Below are 19,791 nucleotides of genomic sequence, written 5' to 3' on the forward strand. Positions count from 1 at the left end.
AACCTTGTCTTTAACTTTACAAGTTTTTATTTTAAAAAATATTACAATTTGCTAGATAAATTGTGCCTAAAGTAATCAGAATTAGCTGCGAAACAATATGCATTAAAATACTTTTACAAAATACTATAAAAACAGCGAACAGAGTTTGATTTTTAAATGGTTATCGTTTTCGTGGTTGGATATTCAACTGGTTTTTTGCCATATAACATTAATTCCTTTCTCAGTTCAAAGCTATTTACGTGCAGATTTCATAAAATAAGCATTAAAGCATGAGCATCTTTGTTGTTGGTTCTCGCTAAACTAAATGACTTTCTTGTGCGTGGAACTTAGGAGGTAAAAAACATACATACAAAAAAGGGCTACATTAAATAGAAGGGGATTATTCCAAATCACTCGGTTACAGCAGTTCAAACAAAACATCGTAAGACTATTTACAGCGGTGAACAGATAGATATCTCTTTAAACGTAATAATACACTTATCGAATTATTATACAATTTTCAACTTATGCCTTTTGACGTTGTTTCTTGATAGATCTCTTTTTCTCCTTTTCTCTTTCTTTCGGTATAAAAACGTAATGATTCTGCGGAGGTATTGCCTAACATTTATAATGAAGGTGTGTCTGTATGGTGAGTGGGTGCAGGTGGACCTATTAATGTTGCTGTTTGTTTGTCTATGCTCGACGGGATGACATAATGCGGCGGCAACAGCCATCATCACCGACGAAGTGCTTGTGTGTCTCGGAAGGATCCGCCTCGTCGCGATTCACTCGATGAAGTTAAAGCGGGTGAGCAGCTTGTGATAGAACCACCGCACCACCAGCTGGACGCGACCGGTCACCCAGGCACACAGGCTGCTGGTGTGCCGTACCTTTGACGCATAGTGCTTGATGTGATCTGTGCGGTAGAGAGTTAAGAGGGCAACCAAAAGTACAGCGAAATCATAAAGAGAAAAGCTAGAAGGCCCAGGCCATAGAGACATTTTGAAAAAGGATATAGTAGTGTCCAGGGTGGATGGCCGCCGTTTATGTAATTCACATAGGTGAATCCGTCCTTGCCCTTGCCCCGTATATTGTAGTAGTAGGGCAGGAATGAGTGTAGCGTGAATCTGAAAAGGGGAAAAGTGAGAAGCTCGATTAATAGCACAAGGACACGCAATGGGAAAACCCCTCCCAGATACCTTCTCTTCTCGTAGAAAAATATGGCAGGTTGGTTGGTGGTCAGCGTATGCAGGAAGATCGCCTTCACCGAATGCCGCTCGGCCGTCGTCAGGTGGTTCATAAGCGCGTCCAGCAGCAGCGATCCGATGCCATTGCGTCGATGCGAACGATGGACGCCCAGCGAGAGTATGTAGCCAACGTCGGCGGAACGGCCCATCGAGTCCGGCAGGATGCCCTTGTCCTGCATTGGAAAACCGCTCAGCCTGGTGTACAACTCATCACTATCACTCATATTGGCTATTACCTCCTTGTTGACATTTCGATAGGGTTTGATTTCGGCAACGATTAAACCAATTATGGCCAGATTATATACAGCTGCCAGCGCAAAGAAGCGCGTGCTTGAGGTAATATCCTCATACCATGATAGTGGATAGTCGATTGGAAACCATTCTTGGCACAGCTGGCGCACCTGTAGGCGGTTTATCAAACGGATATATAGGGGTAGATTATCATCTGTTAGATATATACTCACCTCCGTCAGATCGTCGGGCACCAGGAACCTTAGCTGCACGTCGTTAATGGAGCACAGCGGTACATGATCGCAGTCCACGCGCGTACTGTCGCTACTGGGCGGCGCACTGTGTTTGTTGTAGCTGCAATGCTCGTAATGGTATGGTAATGCTCCATGATCTAAATGTATTAGTCCCCCAGTAACCGGCACCCGAACACCCAAACACCCGAAACCCAGTCAGCGAATTCCCTTGCATAATACCGCCAAGCGCCGTCAATAGATAAACAAAAGCTCCCATTGACAGGGGACGGGTACCGAAGTAAAAGCAGGAAATCCATGTGCTGCAGCCCCCTTAGCCGACTGATAACCAAAAAGATACATATATGTACTGCTACGTATACTCACAGTGTGAATTGTGCCATCCTATTGCCCGGGGGGGTGATGGTGCTCCTCTGATCCCGATCCCACTGACGATCCCACTGCCACTGCTGCTGCGTCTGCTGCTGCTGCTGCTCTGTCCAATTAGAGCAATTATGTCCATTTATTGCACCACCAACGCCACCACCGCCGCCGTCGCCTGAACAGGTTAAGTGCGGAATCTTGTCCAGCGGAGCCTTCTCCGGTCGAGGGTTTCGGTTTGATTACGGCTTGGTTTTTGGTGCGTGTTTTCGGGTGTGTGCGCTCAATTGGCTTCAATTAAAATTTACATTGAGGTGGAGCGGCCAAGTGGATGGGAGGGGGGTGTCGCTGTGCGGATCGGAGGGTGCGAGGGATGGGGGACATGTAGGAACCACTTGCTCGACTGCGGGTGCTCCGCTTTCCGTTTCAGTTTTGGTTTTAATTTTGGTTTTTGGGTCTCGGTCTCGGGTTTCCGTATCCGTATCCGTCGCTCGCTATCCGGGGATTCCCTTACGACGCTGGCCAGGTGGTGCTGCTTCGCTGGTGTCGGTGACGGTGTCGCATGCCGCTGCTGCTGCCCGCTGGTCACAATTCGCGTCGCCCGCAATGATGCCTCATTTGTCCCAATTTATTCGCCAAGCCAAAAGAAATAATGAAAACAAATCAGCAGTGGGCTAGTGTGACCGTAGCTGCACCTTGCGAACAATCCGATTGGAGGGGGTGGGCCAGGTACTCACGATAGTATCGATATATCGGAGGTTTTCAAGTGAATGGGATTTAATATTCCAATTGGGATTTACAGTTTGGTCTTCGTTTTGGTTAATGATTCATTGATGAATTTCCAAGGAAATGGATTCATCAACATCGATCAATTATCAACAGTTTTTATTAGAAATCTTTAAAAAATATGTTCAAAACACTCAACATAAGTACAAAACTCCGAAATGTCTGAAACTCCGAACGAAAATTCTATTAAGGTCACAAGTTCAGAAAAATGGTCTTAAAAATCGAAATAAAGTTCCGAAAATCAGAAAGAACGTGCGAAGATCCGAAAGAAAGATCAGAAACTTAGAAAGAATGCTCAAAAAATTAAATAAACTCTGAAAAAAGATTCTACCTTTGTAGAATACATGTTTTATTTACAAATATTTTATTTTAAGTCTTAAGCAGCTCTGGTTCAAAACCTCCTCGTCTGTCCCACCGCTTGGGAAGTGCTCGGCGTTGGAGCTCCCTGCTTAGTTGGATCCTCTAGCACCCGCACCACCATCGAAGATTTGGGCCCAGTGCACCAGGTTATTCCGTTCTCGTCCACCACGAATGTTTCCAGCGTCACCTGAAAGTGCCCGCCACTGGAGATGGGCAGCAGGAAGCTGCCGGAGAGGAAATCTCTCTGGGGTTTCACAATTTGGTTCAGGGTCACCGTGTCATTGGCTGCCTGTTTGGGCATATCTTGAGAGGATCGGGGCGGTGGTGTAATTAACTGAGAGGTTAGGCTCAATTGTACAGACTCCACACGTCGGAAGTGCTTCTGCTGCTTGCTGAAATGCTGCAGAACACCCTCGACCTTAATCACCAGATTACTGCCCGACTGGACATTCACGGGTTCCGTGGCACTCCTGGGCTGCGGACTCACCGACAGCTTGATCTGCGTGGACTGCAAAATCTGGAAGAAGTATCGCGGCAAACAAAGCGGAGTCTTCGTTATTATCTCGATCTGCGCAATGATCACATCCAAATGTCGGTTGCTAATCGTCTTGGCATTAGCCGGCTCCTGCGGAAGGTTCTTTTGCATCTGCTCCATGCGCTGGCAACTGGCGGCGAAGTAGCGCGTCTCGGGGTGATCGCCAGTGGTTAGAAAAACAGGTGGTTCCGGCGGAGTGGCATAGCAAATCGATTCAATAATGTGAGCAAAAAGAGCACATTGGAACTCAGCCACCTCGAGAAACTCCAGCGTCACATGATCCGCATCAAAGGATGATTTGTAGAGTCTGGCATAGGTCTCCTCACAGGCTTTTAAAGCCTTGACCAGCTTGCGCAACTGATTCGTGACATGCCCAAACTTCTGTAGGTAATCCCGTGAGTTCTGAGCCAAACTACCAGCTATTGCCGGCGGTGGCACAATCACCTGAGCATTCTTCACGGTCACGGCCAGGTGGAGGGTCTGCAGAAACTGTGCCCTTATCTTTAGATACTCCAGCTGAAAGGTGCACGGATGCTGAGGCGAAGAGCAGGCCCGCAGGCTGGCCAGGGCTTGCTGGTAGAGATTGCTGGCCGTTTCCAAACGCTTCATCAGGGGCATCAAAGGTTCAGGAGCCGCTTTCGGTGCATAATTATCTCGCATGTACGCGTACTCCAAGCCATAATTAAGAATACACTCCGCCTGCGAGATCTGCGACAGAGCCACCAGAAAATAGTGCATATGATCGCTGATCACTATCTGGGAGACCTTGGTGTAAATGTGAGCAGCCACGTAGTGGTGACCATAGCGACTAGCAGTGCGTGCAATCCTGTATAGAGTCCAGCAATTGAGCCTGCCCAGGCACTTTTCAAAGCACTGCACCACCTTCTGCGGCAGATAACAGCCCATGGTGGTCTGAAGCACCAACGCACTCAAAATCTCCACGGTGCGCAACTGTTGCTCGCAGCTCTCTTGGTCGATTATGGTGTTTAGCTTGTGCAAGATGAGCGGCAGGCGAGCCAGCATTGGATTTACCTACAATTAAATAAGATTAGCTAATTTGTAAGGAAGTTTTTAGATCAAAAGTCACCTTGGGTGGAAGCGGTTCATCAGTCTCCATGGCGTCATCTCCGATTAATTCCTCTGCCGTGGAGAACGCGTACTTGCGCAACTGGAAATGCTCGCAGAGACCCACGAGTGCCTCACACATCAGTTCAGCATTGGCCGGCGGATAGGCCGCCTTATCGCCCAGGGTATTGGTGACGATTTCGATGAAGGAGGTACCAAACTCAGCGTTAGCTTGGGTGATTCTTATGCCGTAAGTCAGGACCCTTCGCAAATCCCGGGTGCACTCCGGCCGCTTGGCCGTGCAGAGAAGCAGTCCCTCCATGTGAAGGTTGACCATGTGAAGAATCTCCTCTACCTGCTCACTGTAGGCCTCCTTCTTCAGGCCAAAAGCCACTAAAACAGAGAGCACAGCCATGGCCTGGGTGGCGGTGGTATAGTCGTCCAACTTGCTGATGCACTGGATGCACAGGCGGAGCAGGGCCACGCGATGATCACGAAGCAACTGCTGGCAGGTGAGTGGGCACTCGCTAAGCTTCAGCAAGATGGAAAGGAAGAGGAACTGCTCCTGGGAGTTGGTACACAGCTCGAATCGACCGATGAGAGCTTCGATGACTGGTTTGGGCCAGGCATGAACACTTTGCCGGCCGGCCAATTCGTTAAAGGAGCGCAGCACCTGAATGCGCACGGGGGTTCTCAAATCCTGCATGAAATCCAGCAATACATCCAGCTGCCCAGGCACTCCTACCAGCGTGCGGGAAGACAACTGCGTGAGCGTGTCTATAATGGCCACAACAAAGCTCTGGGCCGGGTACTTCGGCAGCAGATCCATGCACAGCCTGCTCACCAGCGAAGCTGTGGTGGCTTCGTGATGCATGTGCCGCAGCACGGGAATCAGGAGCAGTTTCATCGGCACCGGCACCTGCAGCGATTCAATCATGTCCGAGATCTTGGCGCACATGCTGATGGCAAACGAACTGGACTGGGCAGCGAAGCAGCTGCTGGCGTAGATGGCCGCCTCAACCTCAACGGTATCGTGGCTATCCAGGGCACGTCTGATGGCATGATGGACCTGTTGCTTCTCGGGGATTACACGAGAAACGGCGCCCAGAGTGCGCAAGAGCAGGGCCCGAGCCACCGGATCGTTGGAGTGCATCACCATGAAGATGCGACGCACAAAGTTGTCGATGTTAAGAATCTTGTCCAGGTGGTTCTCGCTTTGCTGGCAGACGCGGAGCACCCAGAAACGCAGGAGATTCGAGCCACTGACAAAGAACTCGGCCAGTTTGATGAACGACGAGTTGATCAGGATGGGAAAGGGATACTTCTCGAAGAGCCGCGGGAAGCGGACGATCGCCTCGCACTGGATTCCCTGCTTGGCGCTCCGCAATCCCTTGTCCAGTTCCATGAGCACGGCATTCGAGTCGTGCTCATTCTCGTTGAGGAAGCTCTCATTAAAGCTGCTGACGCGGGTGCCGGTGAGGTGAGCCATTGTTCAAGGTGTCCTCACTCACATAAATCGGTAATAAGTCCGGATTGTTCAGTTTTTCTATAGATCCAAACGAAAACGACTCAAAAACAAACCGGCTGCAAATGCTTCTTCTTGCTAGTTTTGCCATTCGGAGGGAATAACGATATACATTGCATCGATATTTTGCCACCTTACGATAGTTTCGCGCTTAAAATTTAAAATCAGAGCATATTTGTTTCTCCCTGTGTAGATAGTAGTTGCCTTATGCACTAGCTAAGGTCACACTGCATTTTTGAGTTTGCAGTTCTGTGTTTGTTTTGAAATTATGTTTCTTCTAACAAAAGGCGAGTAAATTGGCTTAAAAGCATTACATATTGTACACTAACATTTTCATTTATTTCATTAGATGATGAAAAGTTCGTTTTGTTACCAGCTAAGAAGGTTTACACCGTGGGTCGCCTGGCCACGGATTTGATTGTTGCGCAGGATCTGAGTATAAGTAGGAATCATGTGCAAATTCACCTGCCGGGAGAAGAGGACGAGGAAGATTGCCTGCAAATCGAGGATCTTGGCTCTAGATATGGCACCTTCACCTTCCCCAGAAACTCCCAGAAGCCGCGAAAAGTCCCTGCCAAGACAATGACTCCCTTGCCTGATGGAACTCGAGTGCGATTTGGCGCAAACTTGAGCATCTGGCAAGTGACCCGCCTAAAGTTGGTCACCACGGTCTCCGCCTTGACCCGACCTGAGATCCAGGAGCTGGCGGAGATACTCAAACCTATGGGTGGGACCGTGACCTCAAACTGGACCGATGAGTGCTCCCATCTCACGATGAACGAAGCCTCGGTGACCGTGAAACTACTGCACGCCATGCTTGAGAACAAACCGATTGTGACCTTTGCCTACTGGAGAAAGCTGCTTCAGGCGGCGCAGAGCGTCCATGTGAAGGAGGGATGGCCACAGCCTGAGGATTACCAGCCCACCAATATGGATGTCACCTGGCGACCCGAACGTACCCGTCTTTTTGCCGGCAAAACCTTTGTCTTCATGAATCGCAAACACTTCGAAATGTACGGATCGGTGGTGCAGAAAGCTGGGGCAACCTGCAAGGATATCAATTCGGGGGTGCGCAAAACATTCCTAACAAAGGGTGATGTGATAGTCATACAGTATGTGCCTTCAACTCAGTCCCAGGCCACTGAATCGATCAATAGTATACAAGGTAGGTCTGGCAGTAATGTACAAATCACTAGAAACAAGTAAATAATACATATTATTTAGATATTCTAGAGCAGGGTGGCCGACGTATTATACAGGAGTACGAGATTGGCATGGCCTTGATACATTGCTCCGTCAAAGAGTTCTGCAACCCAGCGCACAAGTTCATCATCTCAGATTCATTGCCTACCACCGAGTCCGTAACTTCCTCGATGGCGTTCAACTCCTCGATCATTGTGCCCAACACGGAACGTAATTCAGCGCAATCCATTGAAACACCTATTTCTGAACTAGTGCTGCCTGAGTCGGACGAATGCGTTATGGAGAAGGGGCCTTCAGTGCCTGTTTCGGATCCTCAAACGTCTAAAAGCTCTTTGCGTAAAAGGAGTCATGCCATTGCAGTCGACTCCTCTGATGAGGAGAAGGAAACAGCTGCATCCAAGCGAGCCAAACCATTACTCACCGAGAAAGCAAACAGTAAAGCCAAGAATTCCATACTACTGGATTCGTCGAATGAAGAGGAATCTGTAAAGCCAACAACTGCTGCTCCTGTTCAAAGGCAACACATGACAAGGCGAAGCAAAGCCGTCGATGAAGCCAAAGCTGTACAGCCAGCAGTTCCAGTTGAAGCTCCAAACAGGCACATGCCAAAGACAGGCAAACGCGTCTATTGTGTGGACTCCTCGGATGAGGACAAGGACAATTCCCAGGAGCCAAAAGAATCATCACCTATAGACGCCCCTTCTGCGAGCAGGAAGAAACCAGAAACGGTAGCTGCGACCAGGATATCACCTCGTCTTAATGCCAAATCAGTGGCCACAAATGTTACAAACCAACCGCCGGAGAAGGTACCTATGCCACCCAAACGTCCTGTCCTATCTGTGGCTGTGGATGACAAAGATGATGAGGGGGGACTCTTTCAGTTCCGGAAAACTCCTAAGAAAACAGCGGTTACTACTGCCCAACCAAAGTCAGCGGGCAAGGGCAAAATAAGTGTTATCAACTTTCTGGAAAAATCCCAATCACATTCAGCCTCCCACTCGGAGTCGCAATCGCAGACCCAACCTCGTAAGCGTTTGCGCTTGGAACCACTCAACGAAAGCGATAGCGATGATTGTGAAAATCTTTTTAACTTTGCGGACAGCAAAAAGAAAAAGAAGAATCAGGAGGAGAACAATGAAGATTCCACCGATGGTTTGTTTAATTTTAATTCTGAAAGACCAAGCGAAAGTGTTGACCAGGATTCCGTGCTGACCGAACCCTTCCAACCTGAAGTTGAAACCAAAAAGAAATCCAAATACATTGTAGTTCAGCGAAAGGAGCTGCCAAAAAAAGTGGACATCAGTGGTTGGTTATCGTGTAGCAGGCTGCACGATGATATCAAATCCGAGGCAGATGCAGAAGTTAAGCTAGAAACCTCAATTAATGTAGATCCCGAGGAGGAAAAGTGGCTGGCTGCCATGAAAGACAGCATACAGGTGCGCATGTGCAACCTGAATATCGTGAATCGCTCCCAAGAGGAAGTGGATGCTTCTCTTGAGGATTCGGTGAGCAAGTACAGCGGGCGCAAGAACTTTAAGAAGTTTGTCAAGGTGAGTTTTGAATTAATAAAGAAAAAATCTAGTTATTATTATTTTGTATTCCCTCCTAGACAAATAACCCTCATCCACAGAGGCGAATTGTGGCTCTTAAGAGTCTGCAGCTGGCTGATGGCATGGTAACCTGTGTATAATTTGGTGTCTTTAATTTGAGTGTTACTTTATTTTACTAACAATAAACTTGCGAAATATGTTCAAAGCCTTTGCGGGATCTTTGGACATCTTACGCTGGAACAGCGTCTGTGCGGCCAACCACTCGTGCTTGGGTATACTCTTGGTGAGACAACTTTCTGGAGGAGGATTCTGCTTTCTGGCCTTGGACTCGCGGGCAATAAACCGCTGTGCATCCGCCACAGTAGCTAGAACCTCTTCATTGAATTTGGGTTTGCTAAGAACTTGAGAGGGTGCTTCCTTTCTGGCTATCACAGTGCCCACATCGGATTTGGCCTCCAGTTTGGCTTTTTCCATTTTGGTGACAATCTTTTTGGGTTTCAGAACCAAATCAGGTGTGTTGCTGACTGCTTTGGTTTGATTCGGTGTGCTCTTAGGAGGCTCTAATTTGGCAGGAAGCTCTTGTCCCTCCGCCAGGAACTTGTGCTTGGCCACCAGCGGAAAGTTTGCCACCTGAGGTCGCAGTTTATTGTATAGACTGGCACTTTTGCTGGCCTGCAGGGAACTCAGCTTGTTGATCTTGGCAATGGCGGCGATGAGCAGCGTGATGAAGTCCATGAAGAAGTTGTTGCGCAGGAGTTGGGTGAAATAGGTGGCCGCCGTGAGGCAGCATTCCCTGATCCGCTCGTGGAGGTGATAGAAGCCCAGCAGGCGCACCAAAATATACTCGAAGCTACTCCGCGTGGGCATGGCTCCGCCCAAGTCCTCATCGCACACATCTGGTAGAGCGCCGCGGAACTGTACCAAATCTCTGGCCAAATCCAAACGGAGCAGGCGGCACAGCGCGGCATTCAGCTTGCAGACAGCCCGGAATCCCGGCATATTTCGGAATGAGTTCTTCCGGCGCGCCATCAGTCGTCCAATCAACGCCGCCGTCTCCTCGAAATCCTTGGCCTCCGGTTCGGACAACTGTTGCAGGAACCTGTTGATGACCACGAACACATTTTTGGCTGTTTGGGAGGGGATAACCTTTAGAATAGTGAATTTGATCACTTGCCAACGGCTGACACTTACCGAAACCTGTGTCCTCCACTTGCAGGGTCACCAAAGGAGGTTGTTTTAATTCAAATTCATTCCAAAAATACGGGTTGTCCATTTCCATGATGCGGTTCGAAAAAAGGTAAATAAAAGAAGCACTCTAATAGTGGTGCTGTGATTTCTAGCTAGATTTGAATTTTTACAAAAAATATTAAAGAAATGGCTGACGCCTCAAAAAAAAAATAAAGATATGCTATTTATAATTTTTTTCGAATATTATTCTTATTTTAGCTTTGCTAAAGTAGTTTTCTTGTTCAATATTATTTGAAATTAACTTTCGGCTAGATTTTTAATCCGCAGTGGGCAACACTGACTCTAGCTATAAATGTGACGTTGAGTTTCCCTGATCGCCTGCTCTGGTCACACTAAAGCGTACACGTGCGAAGCAATTTAAAAAGAAAACAGTTCAATTTACCGATAAAACATGAAGAAAAAGCAGGTGGAAAGCGCATCCGAAGAGGAGGAACTGCTGTCAGGAGACTCCGAGGCTTCCGACGAAGAGGAACTGCAGGCGGAGGACTCAGACGAAGAGGAACTGCAGGCGGAGGACTCCGAAGAGGAGAATTCCGATGGATCCGAACTGGAACTGGATGCTAGTGCCACCGAGTCCGATGAAGATGATGACGAGGACGAGGATGCCAAGCCCGAGCCCAAAAGCCGGGCGGAGATCATCGACCAGAAGATCCACACCAAGTACGAGCAGCTGAAGGGCACCCGGCTGTACGTCCGCTTTCCCCAGAAACTGCCCCTGGATGTGGATGAATTCAATGCCAAGGTGAAGGCCCTGCACCCGCTGGTACTCAAGTCCACGAAGCCTCGCCAGAAGCACGCCCGTTTCTGCCTGGTGGACTTTAAGACCAAGGAGGATCGCGATAAGGCATACGAGGACATCAAGACCTCCATCGATAAGGACAAGTACAAGGGTATATTTGTGTCGCTGCCCAAGACCGACTCCGATGATTTTGTCAATGAGCTGGTGAACCGCAAGCAGACATCCGTGGAGAACAAACGCACCAAAGCCCTGATGAAGCGCGCCACCAAGAAGGTGCTGTCCAAGGGCAACTTCACCTCATCGGTGGTCATTACCAATCTGCCCAAGACCAGTTCGGTGGCCCAGGTGCGCCAGTTGTTCCCGGAGGCGGTGGACATTCAAATACGGCCGGGCAAGGGAAAATTCCGTGACTCCAGTGCGGCCACCGTAACCCTGCCAACCACCCACGATGCACGCAAGGTCATCAAACAAAAGCTCAGTCTGGCGGGCACGCCACTGATACTGCGCTTCAACACTCAGAAAAAGCGGAGTGCAAAAGATAAGCTAAAGCGAAAGGCGGAGAAGGGGAAATCCCCCACCAAGAAAACCTTGAAGGCCGATGATAATGAGAAGTCTAAGGCGGAAAAAGGGGAATCCCCCAAAATTAATAAACCTGAAAAAAGCCTTCAACAGAAGCCGAAAGAAAACCTGAAGAGGAAGACACCCAAGGAAAAAACCACTAATATTAAGACACCTAAAAAGTTAAAGAAACTGAGCGCAGAGTAGAGAGTAGTTAATGTTTTCTAATTTAAATAAAATTAAACATGTTTGATTGTATAACCAAACATAAAGCGTGTTTTTATCAACGGAACAAGTCTTGTTGGTAATAAGGAATTCTTTCCAATAAAAACACTTAAATAGAAAACTCGTTTAAATTTTTAAAATATTTATTATCGTACACGATATACAGACATAGATATATTTATATATATATATTTGTAGTAAGCCGGCTGAGTGATTTACTGGATATACATTGATTGGTTACTTTAGCTTATATACTTATGAGATTTTCATGTGCACAGAGTTTTCATTTGCATATGCGTAAACTTGACGGGTTCATGTGATCAATTTGTAGCTTAAAATGTGTAGTGTATTTATCCAACAGTAAGCGCGGGTAGGTAAAAGTAATTCATATGTATAGTTTCAATTCTAGTACAAAATATTCAACATTTGCGTATATATGCATTAACATGGGGCTCCCACAGGTTGTAATGTCCACTCAGCGGTGTATACGTGTTTATATTGCATATAAACGCATATCAACCGTGCACCACAATCCGTAAATCCTGTTGCTGTGCATCGTGAGTCGCATTATTGATTTTTAGCCATACTACACAGGGCCCGGGGTGAGCGGGTTGAGGAGAATCGATAGATAGATAAGTGGGGGAAACGCAGCAAACGTTATTTTTTACGATGAAGAAAAAAAATGCACATTAAATGAGGAAATTGAAACGCGTTTCCATTTTGTATAGCTCGGTTTAGGTAGTAGATATTCTTAGTTTCTAGACAGAATTGATTTTAGTTATTCAAAAATTGTGTAAATATAATCAAAATTTATATTTCCTTTCGTAGCTCCATGAATTCCAGAAACAAAGCCGTCGCCAGCCGCTTTCCATTTTCTGATCTGTTCACTTTCTCGCTATCAAGCAGTCTCACATATTTGCTGTTATTTGTTCTTACTCCTCTCAATTCGTTTCGTTTCGATCTCATTACATTACTCATTTCTCTGTTCACGGTCGCCCTTGGAATTGCCCAGTGGCAGGCTCCACGGGCTCCTCTATAAGGCGTTGAACATCCGCTCAAGTTCGCTGATAAACTGATGTTTGCAAAATACGTACCCTTACATATGGATGCAATGCATAAAAAGACAAATATTTGTGGTTTGTGGTTGTTTTTTCCAGAGTGTGTTTGGGTCATGTGAGTGATAAGGAAAGTATTCAAGAATTAAGAGCCTGCTCCTACTATCTGGGTCCGCTCTGGGGGTTATCGTTGACTTTACTTGACTGTTTTCTGTTCTATGTGTTGTTGGGAACTGGGGATCTCTTTGGATAGCAGTTATATTGGGTAATATTGTGTGTGTGTTGTGTTCCCCGCGTTTAAATTACGTATGCAGTAGCCGATCCCGGGCTGATGGCGAGCAGTTTTGTGGAGCTACCGCCGCACCGCCCCCACTGACACCCACCTGGATGGGTGGCGGTGGTGGTGGCTGCGCCGGCGGCGACCTTAGCGGTATCGAAGGCTGGACGAACCGCACTCGTTCCGCATCCGTTGATGCGGCACTGCTGCTGGCCGCCGCCGCTCCGGCTGCCGCATTGAAGGCCGACGTAAAGGCGGTGGCGGCTCAAAGGGTGTGGTAGTTGCGCTCGTTGCGAGCCTTGTAGAACTTGTAGGCCACCAGTCCGATGGCCAGCAGGCCCAGGGTCAGCACGATCCCGCCGATGAACGAGGATCCGTCGAAGTGGCCGCACGGCACTGGCTTCGGCGCCGGAGTGGTCGATGTGTGTGGCGGTTGCGTAGTGGTGGTCGAATTCGGAGACGGAGTGGTCGATGAACTGGTCGTGGATGCTGGGGTTGTGGTGGTGGTGTTGGGGGCCAGAGTAGTAGGCGAAGTAGTGGTCTTCTCAGTGGTCGAAGATGTAGTTGTGGTCGACTGAGTCGTGGTTTCTGGCGTCGTGGACGTAGTGGTCTTCTCGGTAGTGGTGGTCGCCGGTGTGGTCGATGGAGTGGTGGTATCTGGCGGCGGGGCGCTGGTGGTGGTGTTTTTGGGGTCCACCGTGGTTGTGTCTTTGGGAGCCGCTGTGGTTACTACCGCTAAATGGACATTGAAAACGGTTGCGTAAATTAATGAATTAGTACATATGTATGCTGAATTCATATTGCCAAGATTATTTTACTATCTTTAGTATTATTGTTGTACCCTAACTGGTGCGCTAAATGTAGGAAATAAATAAAAAACTTAAATTTAACCTATTATAACATTTGTGGAATCAATAAACTAACAACTGGAAGTTTTTTTTTACTTTAATAGCTTTCTTATCTCAAAGTTTCAATAAGATACATTTTGAAAAACAACTTGATGATAAGCCTTTTCCGATCAGAGCTTATATATTTCAATGTTCAATCTTTATGTTTAACAAAAACCACACATTTATTCATACAAATGTCATAATTTTTTGATAAGAAATAAATATGATTAACGATATATAATTATCAGAACGTTGATTGTGAAGGAATTATATACTGGGCTTGGTAAAATAAACAAGAAATATAAATATCTGATAAATATTTATGTGTATGCGTCACCAAAAATTTAAAAGCAAATAAAATGTCAAATGTGATAAGAGCAAAGGAAAAGCCATTCATCGACTTTCAATATTTTAAAGAAAACCCTATGTTGCTTTTCGAAGAAAACGATGACCACAAATATTTATTTCCCCATTTTTGTAAGGATAAGGGTAAATATAACGGGTATATGTACATATGTAAGAATTAATATTTATCAAAAAACAATAAACGCTTGTAACTGTATTTTATTTATGAGAAATCAGAGATGATGATGACACAAAATATGTGTCACAGAAATTGGGTTAAAGCTCTGTTGATACGAAAAGATGGCCAATATGATGGTCAGAAAAAATGGGTGGAATTGACTTGGGCATATTTTTAAAGTTTTGGTTTTGAGAAAGTTTCAGATAACTCTTTTAACGAGAACATTACCCCCAATCGCAGGAAGAGAAAATGGCCGGAGAATTGATATTCAATATAGGAATTGCCATTTAGAAACCCCCCACACACACACACACCCACGAAAGTGTTTGCGCACACGTACGCCTGCAGATGCAAGTGTGTGTGTGGGTGCATAATTGAGAAATGAGTGTTCCGTGTTTTCAATTTGATTTCAATTCGATTTAATTTGATCCAAGACTCACCTTCATCGCACAGATTCGCGGAGAAGAGCCCCACAAACAGGCACAAGACTAGGAATTTCGCCTGCCGATTCATTGTGGTCGTTTAAGAGCAAGAATATAATAGAATCTCGGCAACGACAAAGTGAAGTATCTGCAAGTATGTGCGGCCGAAAAGAGTGTTTTCCAAGTGGGGGGGACTTCACGGATACCGCTGGAACCGAGTATTGCACAACTGGCGATGTCGCCGAGCTCCGATTTTGCTCACCCACAAATTAAAGCAACGCGCAATTAAGGAATGAACAACACGACACGAAGACCAGATTTTTTTATGCCAACTCGATACTTCGGTGCATCTCGATACATCGCCAGCTGAGCCGTGTTTTGCAGCCCTGGTCTGTTGCACCAAATGGTAGGGGGATTCCCTCGAATTATTAGGGTGACCGTTTAGCCAATAATTGCCAAGTTAATATAAGCGAGTTATAAATAATGAATAATAATTCAGTTTTTAAACAGACTCTGGAGCTCTGTTTATTTACTTTGATTATAATCATTAAAAATGTTTGACAAGAATATCAAAATCTTTAGTTATACCTTGTAAAGCTGATTCGTCCCGAGTATTATACATAAAAAAAAATCCAATGTCCCTCAAAATATGTTCTTTTATTGCAAATATATTCTTAATTTTATATATTTATTTTATTCATATTTGGGATTTGCGCCATTGGAATCAGTTATATTTATTAACTTAATGCCGCTGTTACTTATATATTTGAATTTGTCATAAAAATAAGCAGTTTGTAAATAACCAACTCATTATTTTTGAAAAAAAAATATCTACAAAGAATGTCAAAAAACATAAAGAAAGGTCTTTAATATTCCTTGTTCAAATATGTGCATTAGGTCGATTAAGGATAAGTTTTTAGTTGGCTGAAAATGAGATAAAAACTATATATTCGATATTGGTGTATCCACAACTGAGAAAATGTACAAACATTTTTCAAAACAGAGTCGGCTTTGCATATAAAAACTCTAAATATATAAAAATCCCTTAAAAGAATTCCCCATCTGAGCATTACTGCACTTTTATCTTATTGTTTCGCAGCAAAGAAGTACATTTCAGTATACTTTCGCAATCGCTGGAACGGCCACACTCCACTCTCTTGGTGATTCAGATTTCAGTGGTTATTTTTTGTCTGTTTATGGCCCCCGTGGACACGGGATTGGAATTCGCCTAGAGGAACGCAGCGGAACGACCAGGAGGGGAACAAGATGACCTCGTACGTGCGCGCCATGTACGACTTTAGCGGGGAGCCGGGCTCCTCGGAGCTCTCGATCGCCACGGGTGATGTGCTCTCGGTGACGCGGAGCGACGTGGGTGAGGGCTGGTGGGAGGGCAAGAACGCCCGGGGGCAGATCGGCCTCTTTCCGGCGGCCTACGTGGAGGTGATGTCGGCGGCGGAGGCCCAGAAGCTGAGCGCCAGCGGAGCCACCTCGGTGCCCCAGGTGCCGGATCCCTTCGCCTCGCCCCCGCTGCCGCGATACGATCAGACGGCCGACGACGACGGAAGTAACTGGGATGACGAGGACGACTGGAGCGATGACAATGAAACCTACTCGGAGATTGGACCAGGTGGCCAGAAGTCCGCCGGTCAGGCTGCTCGCGCTGGCGGTTTATCGCACTCCACCAGCGACTATGATAACAAACACCTACCCATCGCCCCCAGCGATGACACCCAATCGCTGGCCTCCGTGGCTGGAGGAACCGGTGCTGCCGGCACCGTCAAGAAGGGCATGTTTGCCAAAAGCTCCGATTCGTATATACTCGGCTTGTCCAGCACCAAGGAGAAGATACCCGAATGCGAGATGGCCTACATCACACAGGTGGAGGACTCCATTTACCAGTGGACGCAAAACCACTCGCCCTACTCCGTTGTGGTGGCCAGCCCCAAAAAGGAGTCCAAGTTCAAGGGGATGAAGACATTCATCGCCTACCAACTGACGCCTAGTTTCAACAACATATCCGTAAGTTGGCTCCACAGATATCGCCGTGATTAACAACACAATACGATAAAGCTCCCCGCCGTATGAGTGTGTAACTACGGGTGCAGTGCTTTGTGCGCTCTACCCTCTGCCAAGGGTAATTTGGGCTGGGTCATGTGCTTTCGGGAAGACAAAGCGTTGCCGGAGTAAAGGAAGGCCCATCCTTTGTTTATTGAAACTCCGCACTAATTGCCGGCCAACTTTTCCCAACTGAATCGACCCTAAAGTAACCTTTCTGTACATAAAAGTTAATTGGACAGTAGATATACTTCTCGGTTTGTTTTGGGTATCTTAATCTAACTTTCCAGATCTCTTGGAACTCAAATGAACTTTAAAGAACATTTTAAATTTTAATGGGATTTGGATAGAAGTATCATTATGTAATCATTTTAAAGCCTTTATTTCATATAAAATTAATAATTAATATTCTAACTCGATCAAGATCTTAAAGTTATTTTTAAACCACAAGTAAACTTATCTATTCCTAAAAGTTTTCATCTTTTTCAAGAGTACATAATGAGAAGTAGGGCATTACAGCGTCGTAAGAGCACTTAAAATTCTTCTTTGTTGGGGCAATTCTGACCAACTGGTAGCCAACGCCACTGCGATGATTGCTTTTGCCTGGGAATGACTCAGCAGCACCAACCGCTGACCCCCGTGCCCCCTGCTCCGTGTTCCCCTTTCCGTGTCACATTTCACAATTAATTGGTCATATCTAATCTGGGTTTCCCTTTCGTTAGGTGTCGCGTCGCTACAAGCATTTCGACTGGCTGCACGAACGTCTGGTGGACAAGTTTTGCCTGATTCCAGTCCCACCGCTACCGGACAAGCAGATCTCCGGCCGCTATGAAGAGCAATTCGTGGAACATCGGCGGGTGCAGCTGCAGGAGTTCGTCGACTGGGTGTGCCGTCATCCGGTGATCTCCAAGTGCGAGGTCTGGTACCATTTTCTGACCTGTCGCGACGAGAAGATCTGGAAGTCCGGCAAGCGCAAGGCGGAACGCGATCCCTACATGGGCGTCAACTATTGTCTGGCCATCTCGCCGCCGGATAAGAATCTGCTGCACTCCAAGGTGGACGCCCAGTTGGAGCTGGGCACACAGTTCATCCACAGCATGGACGTGGCCGTACGCAACCTGAACAATATTTCCAACGACATGGCCAAGCGCTCCATGACGCAGAGTAAAAAGGAGTTCCAGCGCATCGGCGACGGACTTTCCGACCTGGCCAAGGCGTTGGCCATTGACGAACGGCGTGCGCCCACCCGGAACGCGGTTCCGCTGTCCGAGAGCGTCGGCCGCATCGGTGGCATCTTTATCGGTATTGGCCAGAACTTTGGCGAACAGCCAAAGCAGGATTGGATCCCCCTCTCGGATCGACTGCATATCTACAGGTGAGTTGGCCTCGCAAAATGTGATGGGAAGCATTGTACATTGAAGAGTTCGGAACTTTCATTGATTCGTAATTGGATAGAAGACATCAAAACGATATTTATAGTTTCTATTATGACTAATTTTGTTTACCTTTTATGAACATGTACAGATGTTCGTAATCAAGTTGCAAAAGCAATTGAAAATAATTGGGATTACTCACAATTACAAAAGCAAAAATAAATAATTATTATAAATATTAAATCTAAAATGTATGCATTGGGTTTTATAAACCTTTCATTATAAACAAATGAATTGTTATTGCTTAAATTGTTTACCTTTAGGCTGTAAACACTTTGTTCTAGAAATCGCTATGGTTCTTCGGTAAATGACCAAGTGCCACTTGTTTAATTAAACGTTTACTTTCGCCAGAAAAATCGATTAGTTGCCAATAGTTTATTTTAGAATCTTTTTTCTCAAGTGTGTTGACCTTTATCGGCATACGAATTTGAGTTCTGCCTTCTTGAGAATGAAGTAACTTTCTATCTATATTTGGTATACAGAATAATCTAGAAGCCATTAACTAATTTCTATTTTTGTCTTTTCAACAGGGGCGTTCTTAACTGCTTTCCGGACATCTTCTCCACGCACAAGGGTGCCATACAGAAGCGCAAGGAATGCGAGCGATTGGCCGGCGAGGGCAGGATGAACAATCCCCAGCTGCACGACGTCAACCGGCGCACGGATGTCGTGTCCTACACGGTTCTGGCCGAGCTGACCCACTTTAAGAGCGAACGGGATACGCATTTGAAGCACACGCTGAAGAACTTCATTGCCGAACAGATTAAGTTCTATCAGGGCGTAATGGCGCGTCTGCAGGAGGCCAGCCGCCAGATCGAGTAGATGGGGCCCCTTGACATTTCGCTGGAGATCGGCTGGGAGCACAAAGAAACAAAGAAACCATACCGGGCACACACTTCCACAGAAAACACACACAGATATAGCTGAAAACATTCGCACGCGCGCATTTCAAATGCCTTAGAAAGGAACTCTTATTTTAAGCGTGGTTCTAACTAAATGTTAAACGAGAAAATATTACATAATGTTTGTTTGTAAGTGAAAAGTTGCGTATTTATACAGAAATTAACTTTTATATGCCTATTATACACACTGAACTTGAAAAGCAAATATAAATTTATTTATACATAAGCACTTGTGTGACGTCCCTGAATTATCTGAATAGATAAAAACACCCAAAGTAAAAGTCGTTTGCCATTTGCTATTCTGTTGCCTTTATCAGCGAAATTCTCTAAAAGGGTTCTCTTTATTTTTCCATTTTTCATTTTCATGATCAT

The 19,791-nt window shown here is 46.2% G+C and overlaps 7 protein-coding genes across 8 annotated transcripts; 3 read left to right on the plus strand and 4 right to left on the minus strand.

Moving 5' to 3' along the window:
• Positions 1-9: 9 nt before the first annotated feature.
• Positions 10-2,762, minus strand: LOC119554109 (N-alpha-acetyltransferase 60). 2 transcript variants are annotated; one of them, XM_037864876.1, is made up of 6 exons: positions 2,075-2,759; positions 1,691-1,811; positions 1,463-1,627; positions 1,179-1,399; positions 996-1,106; positions 10-897 (listed from the first exon to the last, which is right to left on the minus strand). In XM_037864876.1, exons 1-6 carry the CDS (start codon positions 2,089-2,091, stop codon positions 765-767), a joined length of 768 nt encoding a protein of 255 aa, XP_037720804.1. In that variant the 5' UTR covers positions 2,092-2,759; the 3' UTR covers positions 10-764. The 2 variants fall into 2 exon arrangements, with proteins under 2 accessions (XP_037720804.1, XP_037720803.1); XM_037864875.1 differs by having other exon boundaries at positions 1,179-1,627; positions 2,075-2,762.
• A 400-nt stretch (positions 2,763-3,162) lies between these two features.
• Positions 3,163-6,425, minus strand: LOC119553094 (integrator complex subunit 7). The gene is made up of 2 exons (XM_037863249.1): positions 4,837-6,425; positions 3,163-4,781 (listed from the first exon to the last, which is right to left on the minus strand). Exons 1-2 carry the CDS (start codon positions 6,301-6,303, stop codon positions 3,246-3,248), a joined length of 3,003 nt encoding a protein of 1,000 aa, XP_037719177.1. The 5' UTR covers positions 6,304-6,425; the 3' UTR covers positions 3,163-3,245.
• A 99-nt stretch (positions 6,426-6,524) lies between these two features.
• Positions 6,525-9,291, plus strand: LOC119553095 (nibrin). Its single transcript, XM_037863251.1, has 4 exons — positions 6,525-6,626; positions 6,689-7,504; positions 7,564-9,092; positions 9,152-9,291. Exons 1-4 carry the CDS (start codon positions 6,608-6,610, stop codon positions 9,230-9,232), a joined length of 2,445 nt encoding a protein of 814 aa, XP_037719179.1. The 5' UTR covers positions 6,525-6,607; the 3' UTR covers positions 9,233-9,291.
• Positions 9,242-10,419, minus strand: LOC119553096. Its single transcript, XM_037863252.1, has 2 exons — positions 10,284-10,419; positions 9,242-10,219 (listed from the first exon to the last, which is right to left on the minus strand). Exons 1-2 carry the CDS (start codon positions 10,369-10,371, stop codon positions 9,255-9,257), a joined length of 1,053 nt encoding a protein of 350 aa, XP_037719180.1. The 5' UTR covers positions 10,372-10,419; the 3' UTR covers positions 9,242-9,254.
• A 249-nt stretch (positions 10,420-10,668) lies between these two features.
• LOC119553272 (nucleolin) lies at positions 10,669-11,983 on the plus strand. Its single transcript, XM_037863564.1, has one exon. It carries the CDS (start codon positions 10,732-10,734, stop codon positions 11,842-11,844), a length of 1,113 nt encoding a protein of 370 aa, XP_037719492.1. The 5' UTR covers positions 10,669-10,731; the 3' UTR covers positions 11,845-11,983.
• Positions 11,984-12,551: 568 nt separating this feature from the next.
• Positions 12,552-15,365, minus strand: LOC119553274 (sialomucin core protein 24). Its single transcript, XM_037863565.1, is given in 2 exon segments — positions 12,552-13,929; positions 15,048-15,365. Coding segments are annotated over 2 exon segments (783 nt in total). The 5' UTR covers positions 15,121-15,365; the 3' UTR covers positions 12,552-13,219.
• A 778-nt stretch (positions 15,366-16,143) lies between these two features.
• Positions 16,144-19,645, plus strand: LOC119552571 (sorting nexin lst-4). The gene is made up of 3 exons (XM_037862195.1): positions 16,144-17,048; positions 17,807-18,459; positions 19,048-19,645. Exons 1-3 carry the CDS (start codon positions 16,296-16,298, stop codon positions 19,337-19,339), a joined length of 1,698 nt encoding a protein of 565 aa, XP_037718123.1. The 5' UTR covers positions 16,144-16,295; the 3' UTR covers positions 19,340-19,645.
• The last annotated feature ends 146 nt before the right edge of the window (positions 19,646-19,791 follow it).

This window comes from Drosophila subpulchrella, chromosome 3L (genome assembly GCF_014743375.2).
Source record: "Drosophila subpulchrella strain 33 F10 #4 breed RU33 chromosome 3L, RU_Dsub_v1.1 Primary Assembly, whole genome shotgun sequence".
Taxonomy (NCBI): Eukaryota; Metazoa; Arthropoda; class Insecta; order Diptera; family Drosophilidae; genus Drosophila; species Drosophila subpulchrella.